Genomic DNA, 23,020 nt, shown 5'->3' on the forward strand with positions numbered 1-23,020 from the left:
CATGACATTTAGTCCTAATATTTACGTTGTTACACAATATACTGTATCATCACAGATTTTGAGGATAGTAATAAAAATAATGTTAAATATCTGCCAACTAGCTGATGGCTCTTTGGGACTCATCACCTCGTCAGTCCTTCCTTACAGCATTCCTGATGCCAAAGATATCACAGACAACAAAGAAGAAGACAAAGCTGTCATAAACTGTCTGAACAATTGGAAAGAATTTCAACATATATATATATATATATATAAATTCTATATATATATAAAAATTCTATATATTATATATATATATATATAAATAGAGCTGCTCTTACATTGTTCGTGCCTCTTGCCATTATTCCTCCTGTTAAATTACAGTGTTCCTGTTATAATAAACCTGAGCCAGGAACATGACTCAGTAAAATGCCAGCGCTGTTGAAATTCTTTATATATATATATATATATATATATATAACTTCGGGGAATAATTTTGGTTCACTGGATAATACATTAATAAATCTGCCAACGGACAATAAAACAAGACACTTGGCTCCTTCACAGTTGTGTTTGTGTATCTGTAGTTATCCTATGAAAGTATACACAGTTTGAAAGTTTGAAACAGTGTAAAAGACAGCACTGGAATTAATACTCTTTATTTACCATGCAAAAAATGGAAATTGCCTGTTGAAGGTTTTTGCATCATGAATATCTGTAACATTTACTGAAAGGTAGCACGACAGGAACCGTAACCAGGTGTCTTTTTTTCTCTCAATGGAATATAAATGTACACACTTCATATATGGATGTTAGTGTGATTTTACTTCTTTGCAATCAGGGACAATGATTTATTGTTGCCAAACAAATGTTGCACAGGTGCATTTTGGATGTGTAGATAAATTTATGTTTTCCAACTGTGAAATAAAAACAAAAAAAACTAAGGAAATTGGTCCTTTTGTATTTTATTCAATTCAACATTTTAAATTCAGGTCAGATGAGTCCACAGTCAGTGTCCAGCTGTTGGATGTGGATGGATGTGTAGCTTGTGGTCACATAATATATATTCTGTGTGCACGTGTGCTGCTGCAGCTCTCAACCCCCATTCAATAAGGCTATTGAGCGCGTGCACTGCTCATGCAGGCAGACACTTTCCTCTGATATATATTGCAGTTTATATTGGAGGATTCTTGAATACAAAAATCCATCACAATCTGTTTTTTTTCTCACATGTTCGCTGATTGTTGAATTCATCAGCTTCTGAGCTGCAGGAAACTGCTCAGCTTCACATCACTAATTCATGAGTCAAAACACCTTCTGATAAAATTTTACCACCTTTTAAAGACTTTAGTCATTGATGACTACAGCAGACACACGTGGAAATTGAGTACATTTTTATTATCACACATAGAGGTTACAGATGTTTGCGTATTTACAATAATCATGTTACATACATTGTTTTTTTTTTTGTGTCCAAACTATTGAGTTTATCAGTGGAGCGTAAATGAATGATCCATGTTTCAAAACATGACCTGGAACTTTCGCCACTTTTTTTCAGACAATGAAGGTGGAATCCATGATTTTCTAATCAATATATTTATCTTACACTGGTTACACCTAGACATTCACATATGGATGTAGAAAGCGTTTAGCCACTTTTCAACTGTTCGGTTCAAACGCTGGCACACCAATGCGTCGGTAATTTTCATGCGCAATTACGCACGCAGTGTGGATCAGAGACTCCACATCGTGATTATTTAACAAGCAATGTCACGGTGGTCACATATGTGATATTTTTACAAAAACTAAGAAACTCCTATGCGTGTAATCCTAAACCAGCTACAGTCGTTTTTGTATAGAAATTAGCCACGTTACGCAAGGAATTACAAGACTTGAAGCGCTGATGAATGTAACACTGCTGTGAACAGAATCGAATCCTGTCACTACGTGACTGGTCTTGATTGGGCTTTCTGAAAAGCCTCTTCTCTGTGTGCCATCTGTGCGCACCAAGTGCGTCTTGGTTACTGTTTGTCACCACATTTCGCGCTCTGTTAAATCAACGACAGAGCTCCAACACCACTATTTTCTGTGTGTCAGACCTTTCAGTTTGTTCCTAAACTCCTTCCTCATGAGGCAGTAAATGATCGGGTTCAGGCAGCTGTTAGTGTGCGCCAAACACACGGTCAGTGGGAACACATACGTGTGGACTATGTAGTAAGCTTGGTCCCAGTTTGCAACGTTCAGTTTGACCAGCACACTCCACAAGGTGATGGCGTGGTTTGGCATCCAGCAGAGGAAGAAGGACAGCACGACGATGGTGATAGATTTTGTGACCTGGGATCTCCGTTTGGGATTGCTTGTTTTCAAACTCCGATTGCGGATAAAACGCAGCAGCATGATGTAGCTGATGGACACAATGGACATTGGCAAAACAAAACCTACAATTATTTTTTGTATGTGATAAACTGCTAGCCAATACTGTCCACCGGGAAACCTCAGTAAGCAGAGTTTTTCACCGGTCACGTTGCTGACTGTTGAGAAAATCGACGTCGGCGCAGTCGCCAGAGTCGCCAGTGTCCAGATAATTACGCAGATCCATTTAGCGGAACAAGACTTCTGCACAGTTCTGTTGTTCAAAGCAGATGCTAGTGACCAGTAGCGGGTCACACTCATGGCAGTGAGGAAGAAGACGCTGGCGTACATGTTCATCACGGTGACCGAGAGGATGATTTTGCACATGGCGTCTCCAAACGGCCAGCTGAAGTCCAGCACGGTGTCCACGGCCCAGAAGGGCAGCGTGAGAACAAACTGCAGGTCCGTCACCGCCAAGTTGAGCACAAAGAAGTTCACCCAGGACTTCCTCCTCTCTTGTTTCACCCTGATGAAGAAGAGGACCAGCAGGTTGCCAACCAGACCCGCAGCACAGACGAGAGAGTAAACGAGGCAGATGAGGAACCTCAGGATTGGGCTCCCGTCAGCTGTCACGTCGATATCCTCCAGGTTGCTGAAGAGGTACAGTTCCGTCAGTGATCTGTTCAAACAAACGCTCTCATTTTCTTCAGCCATAATGTCCGCAGCTCTAAGAAACTTCAAGACAATCTAGATTCCGGTGTGCAGTTTATATTTAACATTTGTGTCCAAACAGAATTGGATCTTGAAGAGCCACAACAGTGATGCCATCACAACTCCTCTGTCTGTATGCACTCCTCCCTCCTGTCCTGTCATCTCCCCTCCTCTGCTCTCCTCTCCACGACGCGTAATCATCCTTCATCCCTGCTCTCAGCTCTAAAGAGAATGACAAGAACGCCTCGCCCACCACCCCTCATATATTCAGGCTGCGGGTGGGGCTGAGATGTTTATTGATGAACATTAGGTTTGATGCGATCAGTCTTGTGCGTAAAGGAGGCTCCTCAGAGCGCGAGTGTCTCCCATCACTGTGAAACCCCAAAATAACCTTGTAATTAGCAGTTTTATTATTACTTTATAATTAACTCGTTCATGTTAATGTATTGCTTGCGTCGCAGCCAAGAAGAGACCAGATGGAGTTTAAAAACGAGCGTGCTTGACTGATTTTGGGTTCAACAGCAGAGGAAAAGTCGATTAAAACGACTCTCTGCTGCCACCCAGTGTTCATTTTAAAGTGTAGCACGTTAAACTGCACTATGTTCCTCCAGCAGAGACGAAGCCCATTTTCTAAAATAAGTGGAAACACACAGAGAAATAGCAGAATGCATTTTATTACATCTAAACTTTTCTACATAAACAGGTAACATTCAATAAGTAAACAATTTCTTCCAATGCAGGTAATAAATATTTTTTTTCACTTGGTATATTTGTACAAAGTGACATGGGTCTACTGTACACTGTCTTCTTCTTTCCCTCCTTGAAAAGCCTCTTTTTTTTTTAAAAACGATTTTTACTCAGATCGGAGCTGTGAAACAGAACCTGTGAATGTTGTAAGGCAGTGAGTGCAGATGTCGACTCGAGTCTGAACTTGAGATCATTTTCAGTTGTGTGAGACTCTTTATTGGCCACAGTCATTTTTTTTTTAATAATAGTACAGCTTCCATTTTCTAAAAAATATATAAATTATTTTATTCTCTCGCTCTGAATTGACACACAAAAGCATACAAACGAACATCAAACACCCACGTTTGGATCTGAACTTTCAGTTTTCAGGGTGCCACACAGACATAATTTACACATTGTTTACTTTTCCCTTTTATTTTTGCAGTCATGACAACCAAAGAGTTGAGCTGCTTGTCGAGGTTGCCTGTGGAGTCTTTGAAAACACCATGAAGAGTAACTACTGATAAAAGTGGCCTTATTCCATTCACTTCACTCTGCAGATGCTGGTTTTGGCCCCGTGTCCAAACACATAATGCTTCTGCAAAAAAATGCTATATATATTTATTTGTAGTCTGAAGTCAGGGAGGGACTGAGGTGGCTACAGCCCTGTGCTTATCCATCCCTGCATGCAATATGACATTTTCGAACAAATAAAGCCGGTTTGTTAGAGAGTGAAAAAAAGAAAATCCAACTCACGAACAATCTGCTTGTCCCTAAAACAAACATTTATACGAATAAAACACACAGGAGATAGCGGTGGACACCTAATGAAGGGGAGGAGGATCTGACTTTTTGGTAATCCCATACAGACCCCTGTGTGTAGAGTACTTCAACAGAAACACATTCAACACGGTCTGCTCTGTCACTTCTAGTACGTCATCATAAATCTGCTGCATGAGGACAGAAGTGTCAATAAATTAAATGGTGATCAAATGCACTCAGTTACTGTGACCGTCTCGTCAAGTATCCAAATACTGGTGATTAATACTCAAACTAACGTGATAGAAACTAAAGGATCAACATCTTCATCAGTTTAGCGGGTCAGGTAACACTTTGTAATAAAGTACAAACACACACGCTTCAATAATTCCTGCCGCTCACCATAAAGAAATGATCAACTCACTGAGTCCGTGTGACGAGTCAAGACGGGTTTAACTCACAACACAGCAACCACATTAGATTGGATCTAATGTGGGTCATTGTTGTCGTCTCCAAAATATCTGCTTCTCGCATGATGTTTTTCTGGCCTGTGACCAATCGACCTTCTGTAGCTGTGATTTTACTTCAAGGACGTGTTTTCTATGATGCACCGCGTGCCGTTTGCCTTCAGCGTCGTCATGTAACAACACAAACTAACGTCACATCAGTAGTTAGCACTCTTCTGAGCATTTGTAAACAATCTTAGGATTAGATAAGTCTTCCTTTTTTTATCTAATTTAAGAAAAGTCCGCCTTTTTATTTCACACAGTTCAATTCAAATTCTTGAAACTTGATGAGCATAAATAGTTCAAACTTGTTTAAATAGCGTTTTTAGATGTACTTGTACTTTTTTATGTTGTTAAAATGCAAGAAGGCATTATTTATCAATAAAGAATGATTTTGTGAGATAAATTTGATTGGCTAAAAAAATCTGGGTCACAACTTAATGACTGAGGAAAAATATGGGTCCTGAGGTTGGACCTGGTTTAGGATTCACATCTTTCTGAATTCATAAAATGATACATGAACACATGTTTTCTATGGGCGGGTATCAGTCTCTCTGAAAACAGCACCTGCTCTAACAGAAATACAAAGCTTTTAAACTCAATGCAAACAGCTATTTATGTCATATTTAAAAGCTAGAGGTAAGCGTCTTTTTTTTGTTTGTTTGATGTTGTTCATATATTTTTGGTGTTTTTGTTGTTGAAAAAAAATATGTGTACCAAAGAGGAGATGCGCTAAATCCAAAATCCTCCTACAGGTGCCGGCTGGTAAAACGGGGTGAACAGACAAGACACGTTTACGTCAACAGTTTTCACTGTAACGAGGTGACACAGATTGCGCAGCCTCGTGAGCCGCTCTGTGAGGCTGTACTTTGAGCTAAATGCTAACGTCAGGATGCTTACATGCTGATGTTCAGCAGGTGTGACATTCGCCATCATAGTTCAGCATTTGATAAACAGCAGAGGTCGATGGGAATGTATTTTGTTCCGCAGGTAATTGGGTTAATACATTTTTGGAGAAACTAAAATTTTGGACCTGATGGGTGTGATTCAATTGTCAGGGAACAATAAATATCTGTACAAAACTTCACAATAATCCATCTGGAGGTCAAGTCTTCTGACCTAAAGTTTGATAATAAAAAAAAAAAAAAGGAAAAATAAAAAAAAGGGATTTATATTTCTGGAAGAATCAGTTCTGCTCTTCTTCTCCTGGATTCCAGCTAATATGGTCAAATTTAAATTCATGTATGAGGTAACTGTGAGTGAACCATTAGCTGATGATCCATTCAGTGCTAACTGAATACATAAACTCCCAGGTACCTGATCATTTCTTAATGCTAAGCAACACAAACTCACAATAGTTCATGAATTCATTCATACGAAAATAAATCATCGTGAATCATGCACGTACTGATTAAGCAGGCGTTCTGTGCCCTTGTTATAAAGAGTTACCCGAGTCAGCTCCCGATAAAATAAACAAACGCACTTCCACGATGAATAATCACAAGATAGCTTTTGGAGAAGTTGTGCTGCTGGCAAAGAATAATGACACGTATATTAAATAAAGTCATATCAGCACAGCTCCCGAGTGGCAGTGACTCACACTCTCAGCCGTGGACCTAAACAATTTGTAAAAAATATAATATACAGAAATAAGAATACAAAATAAATAAAATACTGCAACAATGCAGGAAATAAACAAGACTTGTTCCGGAAAAATGACTGAGTCGTTTCAAGAGACGGGGTTGGTTCCCATAAGAAGAAACGGGGAATAAAATAAAAAAATAAAAATGCCAAAAGCAAAGGGGGGGCCGGGCGTTCAGGGGGGGTCATTCTGGGTCATCTACAGTCTCCCACTTAGTTGTGGAGGGACGGGACAGGGGACATGAGGTGGAGGGGACGGCTGTCAGGAGTGATTATCTCATGGTGGTGGGGATAATTAGACTTTGCCCGTCTCCGACCTCTGGAAGTGGAACATCGAAGAGAGACTGATAACGGGACTCTGGGAAAGTTTCAAGGACACCGAGGGGCGGTGGAGGGGCGGGCAGACGGGGCAGGAGGGGCGCAAGGTCTACTGTGTGTCACCTGACCGCAACATGGCTCTGTTAAATAACTGTAACGGAAGAAAGGACCACGAGTGCGTCCCGTCGTAGAATTGTACAATACATTCATGAGAAAACCCTCTCGGCTGAACGACGTCGAGGTGTCCTGAAATCCCCACGTCGCACGCTGACGACCTCGTAGGGAGTTTCAGTTCCAGACAGGCCGCGTATTTTTAAGTCTTCTGGCTCTGTGCCCTGTCTAAACTGGCCTTCTTTAACTGCGGCACTAAACAGCCTGCTTACACCAACCTATGCTTTTCCACAAGTGTTTTTTTTCTCAAAGCTAACTCCCGAGACGGTTAAAAATATCAGTCGGAGGTCGAATCTGGTTGCGGGTGACCATTTAAGACATGAATTTAACTTTCCCAAACGTGCTGCGAAGCACGCACATAAACAGGCACTAGTTAAAAACTTGGTCACATGTTACGGACGCCTGTGTCTTTAAAAGGGCCCGACGCTGCTACGACAGCTCGGCCTTCGCTTTTTAACAGTCGGCTGAGCAGACAAGACACAAAGGGACAGAGTTCACGTGTCACCGGCCGAGACTGAAGAAGTGGACACTTGACTGAAAACACTGTGGCACACAGAAGCAACTGCACTCTGATCTTCGTGACCCTGTTCACGTACCGTACCTTATCTTATCTGATTTTTAAATTTTTTTTTTTGGCATTGTGCAAAAAAAAAGGAAACAAACTCTTCCAGCTCAAAACTTTAAATTGGCAAGTATAAATAGTCTCATTTCTAAATGCTGTATGCCGGCAGAGTCTTTGTAAGGAAATCAAGGAGCGAAAATGAAAAACCAGAGATGGCTACTTTCCACCTACACACTCCCCACAGCATTAACCTGAAGGTCAAAGGGAATGCATATATATCTATATAGATAGATATATATATAGATATATATCTATCTATATATATCTATATATAGATATATTTATATATCTATATTTATAACTGTTTAAATATCATACATAACTTAAAAGCATAATAAAATTATTAGCACATGAATAAACTGTAAATTCAGCGTCTGAAAAGTTCTCATCATTGAAAAGAGAATCGATAAACAATGATTTCAAGCAGGAGAAAAAGAGGAGAGAGAGAGAGAACTGAAGTTTATACCGAAGAAAAGCAAATAGAGAAATTCAAAACTGAATAGAACTAAAAGGAGAAGAAAAAGATAACCACATGGCAACAGGCATATGTATAAGCTTATGTGAGTGGAAAACAAACTCAGTCCTCCACCTACAAACAGCGATTAAAGCAGCGCACTAGACTGAAAATGTCCCCGATTCAACATACAAAAGTAAAAGAGGAAAATATATTTTGTTCTCTGTACACGGTGCCACTCCTTGTTTTTGTAAAAAAAACAAAAACAAAAAAAAAACAACCTTCCTTCTTTGTGTTTTTGCTCAGGTAGCATCTTTCCTGTTTGTGGCAGGTTGGTACCGGTGTAGCAGTGACGTGGGTTCACATGCTGGTCAGGTTTCTGATTTGAAGTCACTGTACCAACACCAGGCCCACTGCTGACCCCTGTAAGTGATGACACAGTAATGTACTCAGGTCAGTCCGGTGAAGGCAACCCTTACATCTGTTGCCCTCTCTCATTATTAGTGCTCCTCTTGAGGCAGTCTCGTCATTACGACTCCACAAACGTTCAGAGTTGGATGACTTGTGTCTAGTTTCTGGATCAAAACATTACCCTGCACTCAGTGTGTGATTGGGTTTGTTACTGGATTGTAGCTGGACCCAGGGTCGTTGTCGTGGCTCATCTTGGGTCAGTCCAACGATATAACGTCAGGTATCCCGCCATAAATAGCTGCCACGGCTGCTTCAGTGCTGCTCCGGCTGGCCACCACCCCGGGATGTGTGAGTGATGAGTGTGAGCCCGAGTGTGTGGAGTGAGTGTCACGGAGGCTGCTGGATGAGATCAGGCTGCTGCTGCTACCCGAGTTACTCGCCCCGTTGGTCGGCACGGTCAGCGAAGTGGCCGAGGAGGCTCCCGATTGGTCGAGGAACAGCTGGGAGGCGGAGGAGGAGGTGCTGTAGGGCAGGAAGCGGTTGAGAAGCAGCTCGTGGTCGTCGGAGGCCGAGGCGGCGGCCGCCGCCGCCATGACCATGTTGTAATGCTGAAGGGCGGGAGAAGCACAGAGTGGAGGGTGTTAGTGAGACAGCTCCAGACTGACGGTCACTGCAGCGTCCAGGCGGTCGGCCTTCAGTTCGCGGTTACACTGAAATCTGTGACGCATCAGATCCTGACAGTGTTGATCGGGTTTAGGCACGAGAAGTGAGGACAGTAATATCAGGACAGGTAACAGAATCAGTGACACCGGCTCTCACAGTTTGGTAGAATAGATGTTCCCGCCCTGCTGCGAGTTGGGAGTTTGCGTCTTCCGCAACTGATATTTCTACAGTTAGATTACGTGGACGCAGTAATGTGTCAACTAAAATAATGGCCGTTGGTTAAGACTGTAGTGAACGTTACTGCCTGCTTATCTTCGTTTCTCGCAAGACCGTGATATGAAGAAAACAACCACAGCAAAACAATATGCTGATGGTATTTAGAATGTATTTTCAGGACAGTTTGTGGTCAATAGCTGCACTAAATATCTGTTTTAAATTGGAAAAAGTATTTTAACAATTTTACTTTTGTCACATTAAAATATTTGTTTATCTTTTTAAATCCATTGTTAATGTTAATCTGATACATTACTTCTTATTCACTGACACAGACATCCCTTTATATAAATCAATCACTTGCGATTTAGTATTGAATGTAAGATACTTTGTACATCCAGCGCCAGTTTTCCAAACACTAGACTGAAGATCTCGACTGTCCCCAATAAATCACAGCATCAAATATAACAGCATAACAACAGTATTTACCCAAATCACAAAAATATATATTTAACAAACTCTTCTGGTATCCAGCTGTGCAGGAGGTTTTGATTTTATTTGTCTTTGTTTTGAGATATCTGATTCTGCTTCCTCTTTGGTGGTTCTCTGCTCCGGGCATAAAAAATACAACATTTAAAAAATTCAGCAGCATCTTTCTGGAAGCAATGTCCCGTTAATCCACAGCAATGAAGCAGCCTTCACAGGGATCGTTTTGTCGTGAGAGAGTAGTGCTCAGAGGGAGGTCTGAGACTAACCAGGGTAAAAGGGGTTTCTGATTCTGGAAATGTAGTTGCAGTTGATTTCTACTTAATAGCGTCTGATATGAATAATATGAAATTCTATTCAGTGCACCGGGCTGGAAGCAGAAATCTCAAGAGGCAGACATCTCAAAAACCAAAACAGCTGGATATTGAAACGCTTATGGTTAGTGAGACAATGTATTTTGTAAGTGACAACTCCCATTTGTCAGACGTCTTTCTCTCGTGTCTGCTTAAACAGAGAGAATACAGCCTGCGGGCGGTAAAAACAGGAACACTGTGTAACAGAAACATTTTATGGGAAATTCCACATAACGTCAGGTTTCAAATGTATTTTTTGGTTATTTCTAAATGGCTGACTCTGCAGGAGGGATCTTCAGTCACTGATCTGGGTACTGCAGAGAGGAAGTTTGTTTTCAAGGGACAGAAAGAGCGTGGTTTGCTGCTTTGTTTTTTAGTAAGCACAAGAAGAGTGCAGAGTCAGTGCTTTTATATTATCTTAAAATTAAACACTATCACCGAAAACAAGAGTGTTTAAACTACAAAGTTCAGCATCATTTTGATGTACATGAGATGATGCATTGTTGTACGTACCTGATGATTGTCGCCTTGAAGAAAAGAGAAGAAGTTCAACTCTGGAAATCAAATACAGTCAGTGGTCAATATTAAAAGGCAACAACGCATATGGAAATACATACATGTATTAAAGTAAATAAAATCCAGAAGCATATACTGCTAGAGGAGTATAATTTTATTAAAAAAATTTTTTTTTAAAAATGGATTGTAACAAAATAATAAAAGGGTGAAATTCGGTTATTCTAAGACTACCTTTGACCTTGTGAACGTATTAAATTTCCCCTGAAGTTCTCTAATACTTATAATACTGCCTTAATACTACCTCCACACTGTGGGACTTTATCCCATTTAGTTTAAATGCTTGTTCTGACTCTGTCTGGGGCTGCTGTAACGTTTTTTTTTTTTTAAATGGCTGCATAAATATACCAAATTACATTGTCATCAAAACAACTGCCCAGTGAACAATGTTATAAAAATTGGGACCTACAGTGGAATTTTAAATAAAGTTAGAGAAAATTTGAACACTTGGGCCTACCATGAATGTGTGGAACTTTTGTCGACCCCTTCTGGCTGTGAGAGTAATTACAAAAACACTGCAGATGCTGGCGGTGTGCTCATTTGATGTGTGCCTAGAGGTGTTTCCCCTGTTCAACACAGGAGCTTATTACGTTTTTCTGCCACACACTTAGCTGCTGCGGCCTACTTATCTCCGTCACATTGGTCACAAATGTTGAACCCCCTCCCCTGCAGCTCTGGCAAAACAATCACTGCTGGGTGACAAAATGCATCACTACCAGCGTGCCAGCACGGGAATGTCTGACCAGACACCCGTTTTAAAAACTCTGCAGATGTTGAAATACAAAGAGATTTATCTGGCAGAGGGGAGTTTAACCCATCATGGCCAGATGCCAAAAACATTTGTGTTTATATACCTCACAGAAAGAATGCAATGTTTGTGTGCTTCTCTCTCTGGAGGTAGATGTGACGTGAGCGCATTTTAGATGATCTTATCAGACCTTATTGCCATCTATGGCTGCAGTTACACCACTGATTGCCAAATACTGCAACTTCCTGTATCCATTTAAACCAAAAAAAAACAACAACAACCCTCATTTCAAATTAAAAACCTTCTCATGTTTCATACATGTTAGAGCCAAATACTAAATGCAATGCAACAAGTTTGTTTGTTTATAGATTTTTTTTTTCTAAAATATTGAAAAACATCACAGCAAATTAATTATTTTTATTAGACGTTCTTCACAGTAGACATTTTGACTTGTCGCTGCAGGAAAAGCTCAAGTGTAATAATGATGACCACATTCAACGTCCTGTTTTTGCACATGTCGGTTTACTGGGACACTTAATAGAACTGAGCCATCATTAATACACCTGTGCTTTCTCTACAATAACAGTTTAAAATGTCTGCCGTGAAAAAGGTCTATCAAAGCAACAAGTTTGGGCTGGTTTTTTTTTTCATGTTTCCATCCCCTACATCAGTGGAGAATTAAGGTTTTAGTAAACATTAAGGATTCTGTCAGGATTTAAGAAAACCCTTCAGATTTCAGGAGGTTGTTCTCAAACAGTGACTTTGTATATTTTAAGGCATCCCGTTCTATTTTCTAGAGGGCACTTAAGGTCATAATGTGTTCATCGGCATTATGTGAACCCGTTTGACAAGGCCTTAAATGTAACACGCGTTCATTCATATGTAAAAGTACCACAGTGCAGCTTTAAATTTGTGTATTATGTATTCGAATGTCATGTTACTTCCACATGGTTGTTTTGAAGACTCTCTCTCTCTCTCTCTCTCCTGTCTGCACGTGTGTCATTACCTGAGAGGTCGTTGGGGGTGTGGTAGTACGGTCGGTAGTCCTGGATCAGTGGGGGGACAGGAGGGATGTAGCTGGTGTCCATCGCTGGCATGCTGGGAGTACGGCTCACAGGGGAGGCCTGGTGGTGCAGGTTCAACACACTGGAGGCGGATACAGAGGAGGAGGAGGAGAAAGAGGGATGGCGAGGAAGAGATAAGGGGGCCACTTAACTCACAATTAGCCTTTTATTTCCTGTCATATCTGTCGGGTAAATCACAGAGCGTTCTGTCTCCTCCGCTGAACTCGAAACACAAACCTCTGAACAAGAACACTCACAAGATTCATTAAAGTCAAATGAGGCAGCAGATGCACTTAATGAATTTTAATTTGGCAGGAAATGCAGCTGTTAAAGTTTCAGGGAGAGTTCAAATGTTCAGTAAGGTGTGTTTTCGGAAAAAGTTATCTAATCCTTCCTGATCCTGAGGGGTTTGTCAAGCATTTAATTCCATCTTTAAATCTTCTATTTGATTGGGATTATGACCGGATGAACTCGAATCCCGGGTTCATGATGCTTTTGTGCAAAAAAAAAAAAAAAGTGAAGGGATTCACGTTTTTTTTCTTTTGCAAATTCACACATCTCATCACACTCAAATGTTTCTTCGGTCAGCACACTTGGGTACCTACTGAGAGCGCTGATGTGAAATGTCAAACGATACTTGTGTGTTCGAGTGCAAAACTCATGAATCATTTAACATCTACACAACACAACAGCCCATAAGAGCAGCTGAAATGATCCTCAATTTCACATTTAATGAGATTCAAACTGTCCTCGGAGATGAAATCACAGTCCCAGGTGTGGGTCTCACCCTTTGTTGATGACGGGTGGCGAGGGCGGCGACAGAGAGGGACATGCCCTTTTGATTGGAGGAGGCAGCGGTGGAGGCGGCGGCGGCGGCGAATCCTGTTCTTCGTCCTCTGAGGAGCTGTCTAGTGTCAAGTCAATCACTTCCACTTTCTTGCTGTTGCTGCTGTTGCTGCCGCCGTGGCTGGACGACGAGGAGCTGCGCTGCTCTGAGCCTGCAGACGTCCGACACGAGCCTGCAGGAGCAGCGTCGTGTATTTGTGTTTGTACAAAAGTGTTTATGATTGACAGACTAGGCAGTAAAAAAAAAAAAAAAAAAGAAACACGAAGCACAGCTCAACACTGTGAGGGTGCTCCAATGCACAGACGGCTCTCATGAGACAAAGCATGTTTGTTACTATAGAGACGGGCAGTTTACTCAATGGCTTTATGATTGATGCTTCACCAAATTAAAACTGACAATGCATAAACAAAGAGGGGACCTAAATGTACATTTTCTCTCTTCTCACCACGTCTTTAATCCTGTTTTTTATTTCCATCCTCTCCACATTGTCTTAATGTAAAAATCACACTTTTTCTTTCTTACCCCACCCTGTCAATACTCATCCTTTATGCTCATATCTCACCATCTAGTCCGTTGTTATAGGAAGCAGAGGAGACCTCCTGCACTTCCTTCTTGGACCTCATGGGGGCCCAGCTGCCGTCCTCCTTAAACTGGATCTCATCACAGTCCATGCAGCTGTTGAGGATCTCCACGAAAAGCCTGAGAACAAACGCACACGTCACACACAGTGGAGGGAAAGTACACGAGCTCAGCACAGTGGAAGAGAAGTTCCACTTTAAATGAATACCATTTCCTAAAACACTCCACATAAAGGCCTTTTGATATTCAGTGATTGTTTGGAACACAAGCATCTGGTTTTCGGAATATTTCTGACAAATTTCTGACGTGACCGACAGTCTCTGCTGTGAAACCAGGCTGACTGGAGCTGCTGTCCTCCCCAAAGCAACAAACCAAAGCTGCCCTGAAGGCCACAGGATGCTCATAACATGAAGAAATTTAAACAAGCTGTGTAAGCATTCCTGACTTATGCAACTGGATCGCAGCATATTAGTTAAGAAACAGTTGGAGTGGTTCATTTTAAAAACCATTTTAATGAAACGAATTAACCGTCACGTTCAAAAACGCCTCTCTGAAGTTCAGCTTGAAGATTCTCTGCGTTCCTAACAGGTCAAAGAGGTCACGTGGAGGGTCGGCCGACGCACCCGTCGATGATGAGGTGCTCGTAGGGGGCCTTCTTGTCACAGACGGGACACACCCAGGTGGGCTTCTTCTCATTCATCTGGATGTACAGTGTGGCGTCAAAGCACTGCAGGTGGGAGCATGTCAGCGCCCGGCATGGGATCATCAGCCGCATCTTCCCCAGCTGCACGGTGAGCACAGACACATGTCGTCAGGGCATGAGGAGGACACACGCAGCAGGAGGGAGATGGGGGATGGGGGGGATGAGGGGGGGGGAGGGGAATGGAGGGTATATGGGATAAATAAATGTCACAGATATGTCAAACCCACATGGAAAAGAGACACGATAGGGGCCGAGAAGACAGTTTGACAGACGGATCGCGTACACGAACATCATGAGCTACGTGCATGAGGGCATGCTGAGTCACATACAGAGAAAAGAATGGACAAACATGTTTTGACACGACCGAATCCCTAACCGCCGTCTGAAATTCATGACGAGCAGTGAGAGTGTTTACCGGGCAGAGCAGCGACACTCGAAGGCTGGTCGTGGCTATTTCACTGTCTGGGTCGGCTGTTAGCTTCTCTTTGACTGCAGAATAAAAAGGTAAAAGACACAAACATACAAGGTCACATTGTCCCACTGTAACTCCACTCTGTAAATAAATTCAAGAGCTCCGCATGCTGTCCGTCCACCCTGCACCTGAATCCACTTATCTCATTTCCCATACGGAGTAAAATACATAAATATATCATCACCTGACTGAATGAAAAACAGAAAGAACAATAGATGTGTTTCAGGCTCGAGCTTAGAGCAGATTTCCAAACCTCACTGCACACAATGCTCACCAGGAAGCATTATTCATTTAAGGAGCATAAATCACATTTCACTATAAAATCATAAAAAGGTAAAAACATGTTGCACAGACTTTATAAAACTATATAATGGCCAGCTAATATCTTGAATTTATGGGGCCGTAGACACAGATAAGTTATTAACGTAGTGAAAAAGAGTTGGGACCCAATTTTCTTTTCTCTTAATACCATTTTCTAAAACTTCAAATTCAGGAAGTCTACATACATCAACTCTGATCTGACACCCATTATTTTCTCCCTAAATTTAAAAATCTGTACACATCACTGCATAAAACCCATTTGAGTAATTTTTTTTAAAACGTAGGATAACATGAAGCCACAGTTGGTTGTGGTGCTGAAAAACTAAACTGTGACTCAAACAAATTAAATTACTGTCGAAACCCTGATTTGTTGCCACTTTCCAGTAATTTGTCTGATTCAATTTATTGGATAAGTTCATCTTAAAAAAAAAAAAAAGAGTTTGATGTTCTTACTGAGCGCTCTGGAGTGGTCTGGGTTTCTGATGCCTTTTGCCCGTAGTCTCTGTAACAGCACCGTGGACGACTGCTGCTTCACCAAGTATACTGCCATGGAGTAGCTCTGTGGACACAAAGGAATACAGACCATAATGTAACAATGTGGAATACAGAGACCTTGATCCAATGACCTTGATCAGCATTACTCAATGTAGCTTCAGATGCTCGCCATCAGAGTAGCAACCAACAGTGACAATTTGTAAACTACCATCTTGAAGCCTCGAGTAATTTTGGCTCTCGCCATCTTAGCTGTTTTGGAGCCAGAAGAGATCATAGTTGGATGAGCTGTGGAGGAGTGAAGGGCAGATCTGACTGAGAGCCCGAGGACACTACAGCCTGCTCACCGTTACAGGAAACCTATCTGCTACCCAGGCATGTCAATCAAAGCAGACAAGCCCCAAACATAGCTCTCTTAGAGGCCTAATATCTAATTAAGGATGGGTTAATTTTCAGAAGGACCACCAGAACACTAATCAGAAGGAGTGAATTTAGCGAACAACACCATAATGATGTGTGGAAAATATTTATTGACATTGTATTTCATGAGAGAAGCTGATGCTTTTTGAATGGGAGTCTATTGGAGCCAGAGTTTTTTTTTTGGAGCCAGCCTCTAGTGGCCGTCGTTGGTATTGCACTTTAATGCATTTGAAAACTGACTTCGCTTCTAATGTCTTTCTAAGATCCTGAGGCTATGTCCATTTTCATAAACAGACTATGCTGCCACAACAGTCTTCCTAATGTGAAGTCAATGTTTAGCAGAGCCAGAGACGGAAGAAGAGTGGGAAGGAAGAACTAGGGCACCGTACACTGATAGCAGGTTCCTCTGTTGTGAGACGTCTCCTTTACTGCCCTCTACCGCCTGTCACCTTCAGGGTTCACTCAGCATGCATCTTCATGGGAATGCTCTCCCGTACGTATTTCTACTCTGCTCCTCCAATTAATGCTGACTTTCTCTTGATTTTCAGCCATGAATAAAACACAATGTCACCTACAGGCCTTCAAACTGAATGTAAAGCTTCTGTAAATAATGGAAGTGTTCTTTCAGTTTACATCTATTTTATAATAGACCGTTTTCTGTTCTGTCATGTTTGTGGACCTTTTCCCTGTCACAGGGGCGTGTGCGTGTGCGTGTGTGTGTGCGTGTGTGTGTGTGCGTGTGGCTGAGCACAATAACTTGTGATGATTCTTCATGCAGCGACAATAATCCAGTCAGATTTGGCAGGTTTTTTTTGCATAAATCTGCATATTAATCCGGATTAACAAAGATTTTCATGAATTTTCTAACAACTTCTTTAAAATAGTGTGTTCATATTAAAACCATCCATACATCATTCAGAGACAAGTGTGAGGATAGATCAAATAATGTATGAACAAATTATGTAATTTGCAGATTTGGGTGGATTGAATTAATAATTATTTGCATGATTAACTCAATAATAAGACAAAATATAAAATGCAAAAAAATAAGATCATGACAAGAAACTGGAGCCCAAAGTAACACAACAACAAAAAAATTGTTATTTTGACTTATTAACCATGAAATATTATACAAAATAATTTCAGAATTACAGAAAGAGAGAGAAAAGCAGGCCAATTTCTAAATTTGGGAAGCTAAAACTAGAACATGTGTGAATTCAATAATTAATCAAGCATCCACAGTGTCATCAATCATTTAGAAATTGTAAAAGGCTTCTCACCCTTCCGATCTCAGCGGTCCACGACACCACGATGGTGTTGGGGACTGTGGTGGACAATCTGACCAGTGAGGTAATGTTGATGGGTCGGCTGGGCCGCTTGGGCTCGACACCGTTTTTGGTTGGAGGAAGGTAACCCTGGAATTCAGAGATAAATATCACAAACATTATCAGTCTCATGAAGATCTAAAGTTTTCAAATCCAGTGGCACGGCAAAGATGTTTTATCGTCTGATCGTGTGGTTGATTCAGTGCTGCTCACCGGCAGGTTGCACGGCTTCCCGTTGACTTTCACGCACAGATTGGGAGGGAAATGGTCTTCCTGAGGACAGCTCGTCTCCGACAGGCAAAACCGCAGCTGAACCTGAACTGAGAAGTCACATTTGGTCCCCGAGATGTCCCTTTAAAAGATAGAAACAGATTTATCCCCCGCACATACGCAGAAACCGTGTACGTTAATGAATTATTTACAAACAATTCCGCAGCCTGCGCTGAAGGAGCCGTGTTAATCTTACATTGAGCTGCTGATTTGCTGAACTTGCTGTGGCGTTAATGCGAAGGCGAAACACGTCTCCTGAAACCGCTGGCTGTTGTCTGACGCTGCAGAAAGAGACAGAGATGGAAGAGGGAGAAAAATAATTAATAACAGTAAATATTACATATAAAAAAAAAATTGAAAAAGGAAGGAATGATGTTCATCATTCCCACATCCACGGACCAACCATTACAACACATAGTAGGTACAGGAAACCACTCTGTTCATTTAAAACGGCAAGAAAACAGGTGTCGACGTGTGCGTACAGTATCAGATAGATTCTCCTTCATAAACAACAGGTTTATTCGGAGGACCTTGAATGCATGAAATGACCACCTGGATGTCAAAACCAGGCCTCACACTGAGGTGAAGAAGAAGAAGGAGAAAGAGTGTGAGCTCTATTTATAGACCCACCCGCAGATGCTGGAAATAACTGGTGCTACTAACACGGCCTCCATTAGAGACACAGCAGGTTCACGACAAGTTTGTGTTGGGAGCTGTGAGGGTTCAAACTCTGTTTTAAAGGAATAGTTCAACTTTTTGGGGAAAATATGTTTCAGTATTTTCTATGAGAGGGAGATAACAAAAAAAAAAGAAGAAGATTAATAGCATCATAGCTAGAGGCGTTTATCATATCTGTAGATTGGGATCAAGGCAAGCCTGAGTCTGTCTAAGAGTTACATACAAAAATATTCAAACAACGCTGTTAAAAAAAAAACTCACTTACTGTTGTATCTCGTTTGTTTTCAAACAGAAATGTAAAAACTGCATTTTTAGAGTGAGTTTTGTACAGGAACGACTTCTTGATGAACAAAATTTGACGCATTTCACACAAAATAACAGCGAGTGAAGTCAGAAATAAAACTAAAAACTCAACAGTTCATCAGTTCATTCAGTGCTGTATACTATTTATAATGAGTCTATTGTTTGATGTTTTTTGAGTTAAAATGTCTGTCATCCATGTCATGGTAAATTCAGGTTTTATCCAAAGGTAAATGTAACATCTTTTATTTTCTTAAAGACATTTTGACTCATCCTAAAGGCTTCTTCATTTCTCGAGTCCAGTTTTGAGGCTGCCTTCAAGTTTTTCCTCTCTTTGGCAAGACACAACATGTGAACTATGTTCTGTTGCTTCACAGTATGTATAATGGTAATAAAGTCCTGAATCCAGTAATTAATCTGTGATTTAATGTTGTTTTTGTTCTTTTTAAAATAAAAAAGTAACTCTGGGCTTTTTAACGCCTGAAGACATATCTTTCTAACAAACAGCAAAAAAAAAAAAAAAGAAAGAAAAAAAAAAGCAGGTTGACACATTAATTTGATACCAAAGACAATCCAGAAGCAAATATATTATATTCTTTCACTAAACCAGATTTGAGGATGTCTTAAACTGCACTTTAACTTTTATCTTATTTTTAGCTTGCTTAAGTGTTTGAATGACTGGTTTTAATGTTTTAATCTGTTCTTCATTGTTTTTAAATGTCCTCTTCTTTTGCCTTATGTTTTGATGCGGTTAATGGATTTATGTGAAGCACTTTGAATTGCCTTGTTGTTGAAATGTGCTATACAAATAAATTTGCCTTGCCTGCCTTGTATTTGTATGGTATTCTTCCCTGCCGCGTCAATTAATTGCCAAATTGCAACTATTTCGAGATTTAGCTTTCAGTATCAGCAATGTGTTAGTCCCATAAAAATCCAGTTTTCTATTTCCACTGTGAGACAAAGAAGAGATGATTAACTTCCTTCTCAACAACAAACAGGTTCAACAGTGAAACCAGCTAAATTCTCCAGAGAAACTGTCTTTGTTGTGCCGGTACAGGCTACAAAAACCATTGTTAAAACACTGTGATACTTTATTCCCTTTGTGTGTGTGTGTGTGTGTGTGTGTGTGTGTGTGTGTGTGTGTGTGTGTGTGTGTGTCGTATTTTGTGAAACATAATTGCTGAATCTCGTGGAAATATTTTCCTGATGGCTGAAGAAGTGAGGAGGCAGGATTTGTGCTTTAATTTCTTAAAACAATGCTGAATTGTCGCAAGTGGCTGCTTAAAAAAACCCACATGTACACACACACACGCGCACGCGCACGCGCACGCACACACACACACACACACACACACACACACACACACACACACACACACACACACACACACACACACAGCAGGATAAAGTACATAAAGGTAATTTCTTTCCATGTTGGCCGTTGAAGGGGACAAAGTCTGTTGTTCCTGTGGATGATTACTGGACCAATCACGTTCCTCCTCTCATCGGCCTTTCTAACAGCCGTTAATTTTCCCAGTAATGACCCATCTCTCACCACCCACACGGTGTATAATTTGTATGTCGTGCAATTTATTGTGCGTCTCTGCTCCTGTGTCTTCTGAGCGGCAGCCTGTGCACTGCAGAACAAAATCATACACGGGTGTGCTTTCGAACAACAGTCTTCCTCCTCTCTGGGCACACAGGTTATAAATAGAAAGTGCTCTCTCACTCTCTCACTCTGTCCTCGCTTGCTCTACCTCTCCCTATCTCTTTCTCCCTCTCCTATCACTCTATAACTCACTCTCTCTCTCTCTCTGGCAGTGGATTTGTTTCTGGTGTTTCAATGTGTGTGGTTAGGAGAGATATGAGAACGGTTGAAATGAGCTATGATTGATGTCTTCCTCTCTCTTGCTAACACACACTTACTTCTACCCTAACACACACACACACACACACACACACACACACACACACACACACACACACACACACACACACACACACACCCTCAGTGGCTTCTTGAACTCCAGTGGTCTAAGATGCATCTTTTAAAAAAAAAAAAAAAAATGGAAAAATGACATTGTGCCACATTTGTAGTGTATTTTTTTTTTTTTTTTTTTTTAAAGCAAAGTCCTTATAAGGCCGCTCGTGTTACACAAAAGTAAAAGGAAGAGTTTGACGTGTTTCTTTTCTTCTGTATGGCTGGAAAAAAAAAGAAAAGCGTATGGTTAGCGCAGCTTAGCATAAACACTGAAAACAGGAGGAAACTGTTAGCCTGAGTCTGTCAACCAGGACAAAATGTGCCTGACAGCTGTGCTAAAGGTCACTAATGAACAAAGTTTGTTCCCCTTTTACAGGAGAAAAAAAACAACAACCAAATAACATAATGGAAAGAAGTGAAGCTTCCACCTGCAGATGATCTACTTTACGTGAGCATCAATAAAAGGAGGGTCTACATAAACTACCTCATAGTGCTGCATGACTGAGTTTATTTTTGTCATAATGTTGCAACTAATAGTAACAGCAGTTATTGCCAGGCGTTGACTTGTGTAATTCATCGGTATGGTGTCTGGTCAATAGGTAACCTGCCTGGTAATTGACAGAGTTCATTTAAGACCACGAGCTCTCTGACTGTTTTTGTAACTCATCTGGTCGCCAACAGAGTGAAGCTCCACACATTAACACCAGACAACTGAGAGAATATGTAACTTAGCACATTATGAACAGAACAAACACATGTCCCTCAGGCTGGTCACTCAGTCAGATGCTGCTTGTTTTTGGTTATGGTTATTATGTTATATGCATTGTAGCTGTATGTTGACTTGACATAACTGGGAAGTATAATTGCTGCTTTATACCGACATATACATTTTGTGTTTGTTTGCACTGCTCTGGCACAAGATCTAACAGAATTTAATTACCCAGTATCCTGCAATTACCTATAATGGCCAAAGAGGCCACTATTATAATAATATAAAGTTAAAATAGTCTTGCTTTTGAAAATAAATAAAGTCTCTAAACCTCTAAAAAAAAAATGTACCAAATGCTCATTAAAATTGCATATTTACAAGTTTTTTTTCCAAGATATAAATCCCCTAATGCTTTAAGGCGGCTCAGATATAACTAACAGTTCCCGCCTCTATCTCCACCGAGCTGTCCGCTGCTCGCCTGCAGCTCCAGCTGGCAGCTCCGACCTGCAAATTGACAGGATTGGTTCCTCGGGTTTGTGATGTATGAAACCTCGTCTGTCTGTATCGGTGTTTTTGAGACTTCCGTTCGTTCACCGCAGTTCCAAAGAGGAAATGCTCTGCCACAGCGTTGACTGTTGATATGGCTCATTGTTCAAGCAGTGATATGGTAACAAGGTTAGAAACTTGATTTTCAATGGAGGGGGTCTTTAAGTTGACGACACCACACACAGAACAACTTCAATAGATGAAGTTTCTACTTCTTCACTGAGATAAGAAATAAAATTAATGATCCTATGAGCAGAACTCTAATTACTGTTACGAACATTTTTGGCACGGCATCCAATCTTATTTCTGTTTAATGACGCTTATGAGAATATGAACATTAATAAATCATTGGGACATTAATTTTGAGATGCAAGCATAATTACATTAAATAAATAAGAGCTTCTATCGGTACAAATCTCCAACCAAGCATCTCAGAGTAGCAGAGGCTCGTTTGACTCGCTGGTTTAAGGTGCAGTCATCGGAGGAGAGGGGGACAGCTGAGGGCACGTTTCTAAAGGTGTAACATGGATATTACAGAACTGAAGGAAAATGTTCTTTTAACGCTGTCTTGAAGAAAATAAGGAAGAGCTTCTTTGCAGTTTGTGATGGATGTCAAGCTTTGAAGCT

The 23,020-nt window shown here is 41.0% G+C and overlaps 2 protein-coding genes across 2 annotated transcripts in view; both read right to left on the minus strand.

Moving 5' to 3' along the window:
* Window positions 1–924: 924 nt before the first annotated feature.
* Window positions 925–3,264, minus strand: rxfp3.3a1 (relaxin family peptide receptor 3.3a1). The gene has a single exon (XM_069705667.1). The coding sequence runs from the start codon at window positions 3,043–3,045 to the stop codon at window positions 2,059–2,061; it is 987 nt and encodes a 328-aa protein (XP_069561768.1). The 5' UTR covers window positions 3,046–3,264; the 3' UTR covers window positions 925–2,058.
* A 3,798-nt stretch (window positions 3,265–7,062) lies between these two features.
* LOC138625015 (E3 SUMO-protein ligase PIAS1-like) overlaps window positions 7,063–23,020 on the minus strand; it is a 54,466-nt gene continuing 38,508 nt past the window's right edge. The window contains exons 3-13 of the mRNA XM_069705666.1: window positions 18,376–18,460; window positions 18,123–18,261; window positions 17,865–17,999; window positions 16,126–16,231; window positions 15,295–15,368; window positions 14,800–14,960; window positions 14,160–14,296; window positions 13,538–13,769; window positions 12,693–12,832; window positions 10,879–10,919; window positions 7,063–9,258 (exon numbers count right to left, since the gene is read on the minus strand). Of these exons, the coding sequence (XP_069561767.1) occupies window positions 8,908–9,258; window positions 10,879–10,919; window positions 12,693–12,832; window positions 13,538–13,769; window positions 14,160–14,296; window positions 14,800–14,960; window positions 15,295–15,368; window positions 16,126–16,231; window positions 17,865–17,999; window positions 18,123–18,261; window positions 18,376–18,460 (1,601 nt within the window). The 3' untranslated portion in view covers window positions 7,063–8,907. The remainder of the gene's footprint in view (window positions 9,259–10,878; window positions 10,920–12,692; window positions 12,833–13,537; window positions 13,770–14,159; window positions 14,297–14,799; window positions 14,961–15,294; window positions 15,369–16,125; window positions 16,232–17,864; window positions 18,000–18,122; window positions 18,262–18,375; window positions 18,461–23,020) is intronic.

Source organism: Brachyistius frenatus, unplaced genomic scaffold, assembly GCF_029030835.1.
Source record: "Brachyistius frenatus isolate BFR_SWC_R1_liver_20210118 unplaced genomic scaffold, ASM2903083v1 Contig_58, whole genome shotgun sequence".
Classification (NCBI taxonomy): Eukaryota; Metazoa; Chordata; class Actinopteri; family Embiotocidae; genus Brachyistius; species Brachyistius frenatus.

Excerpts from the sequence above, each read along its gene's own strand:
- rxfp3.3a1 (XM_069705667.1), bottom strand. The coding sequence starts at position 3,045 with ATGGCTGAAGAAAATGAGAGCGTTTGTTTGAACAGATCACTGACGGAA.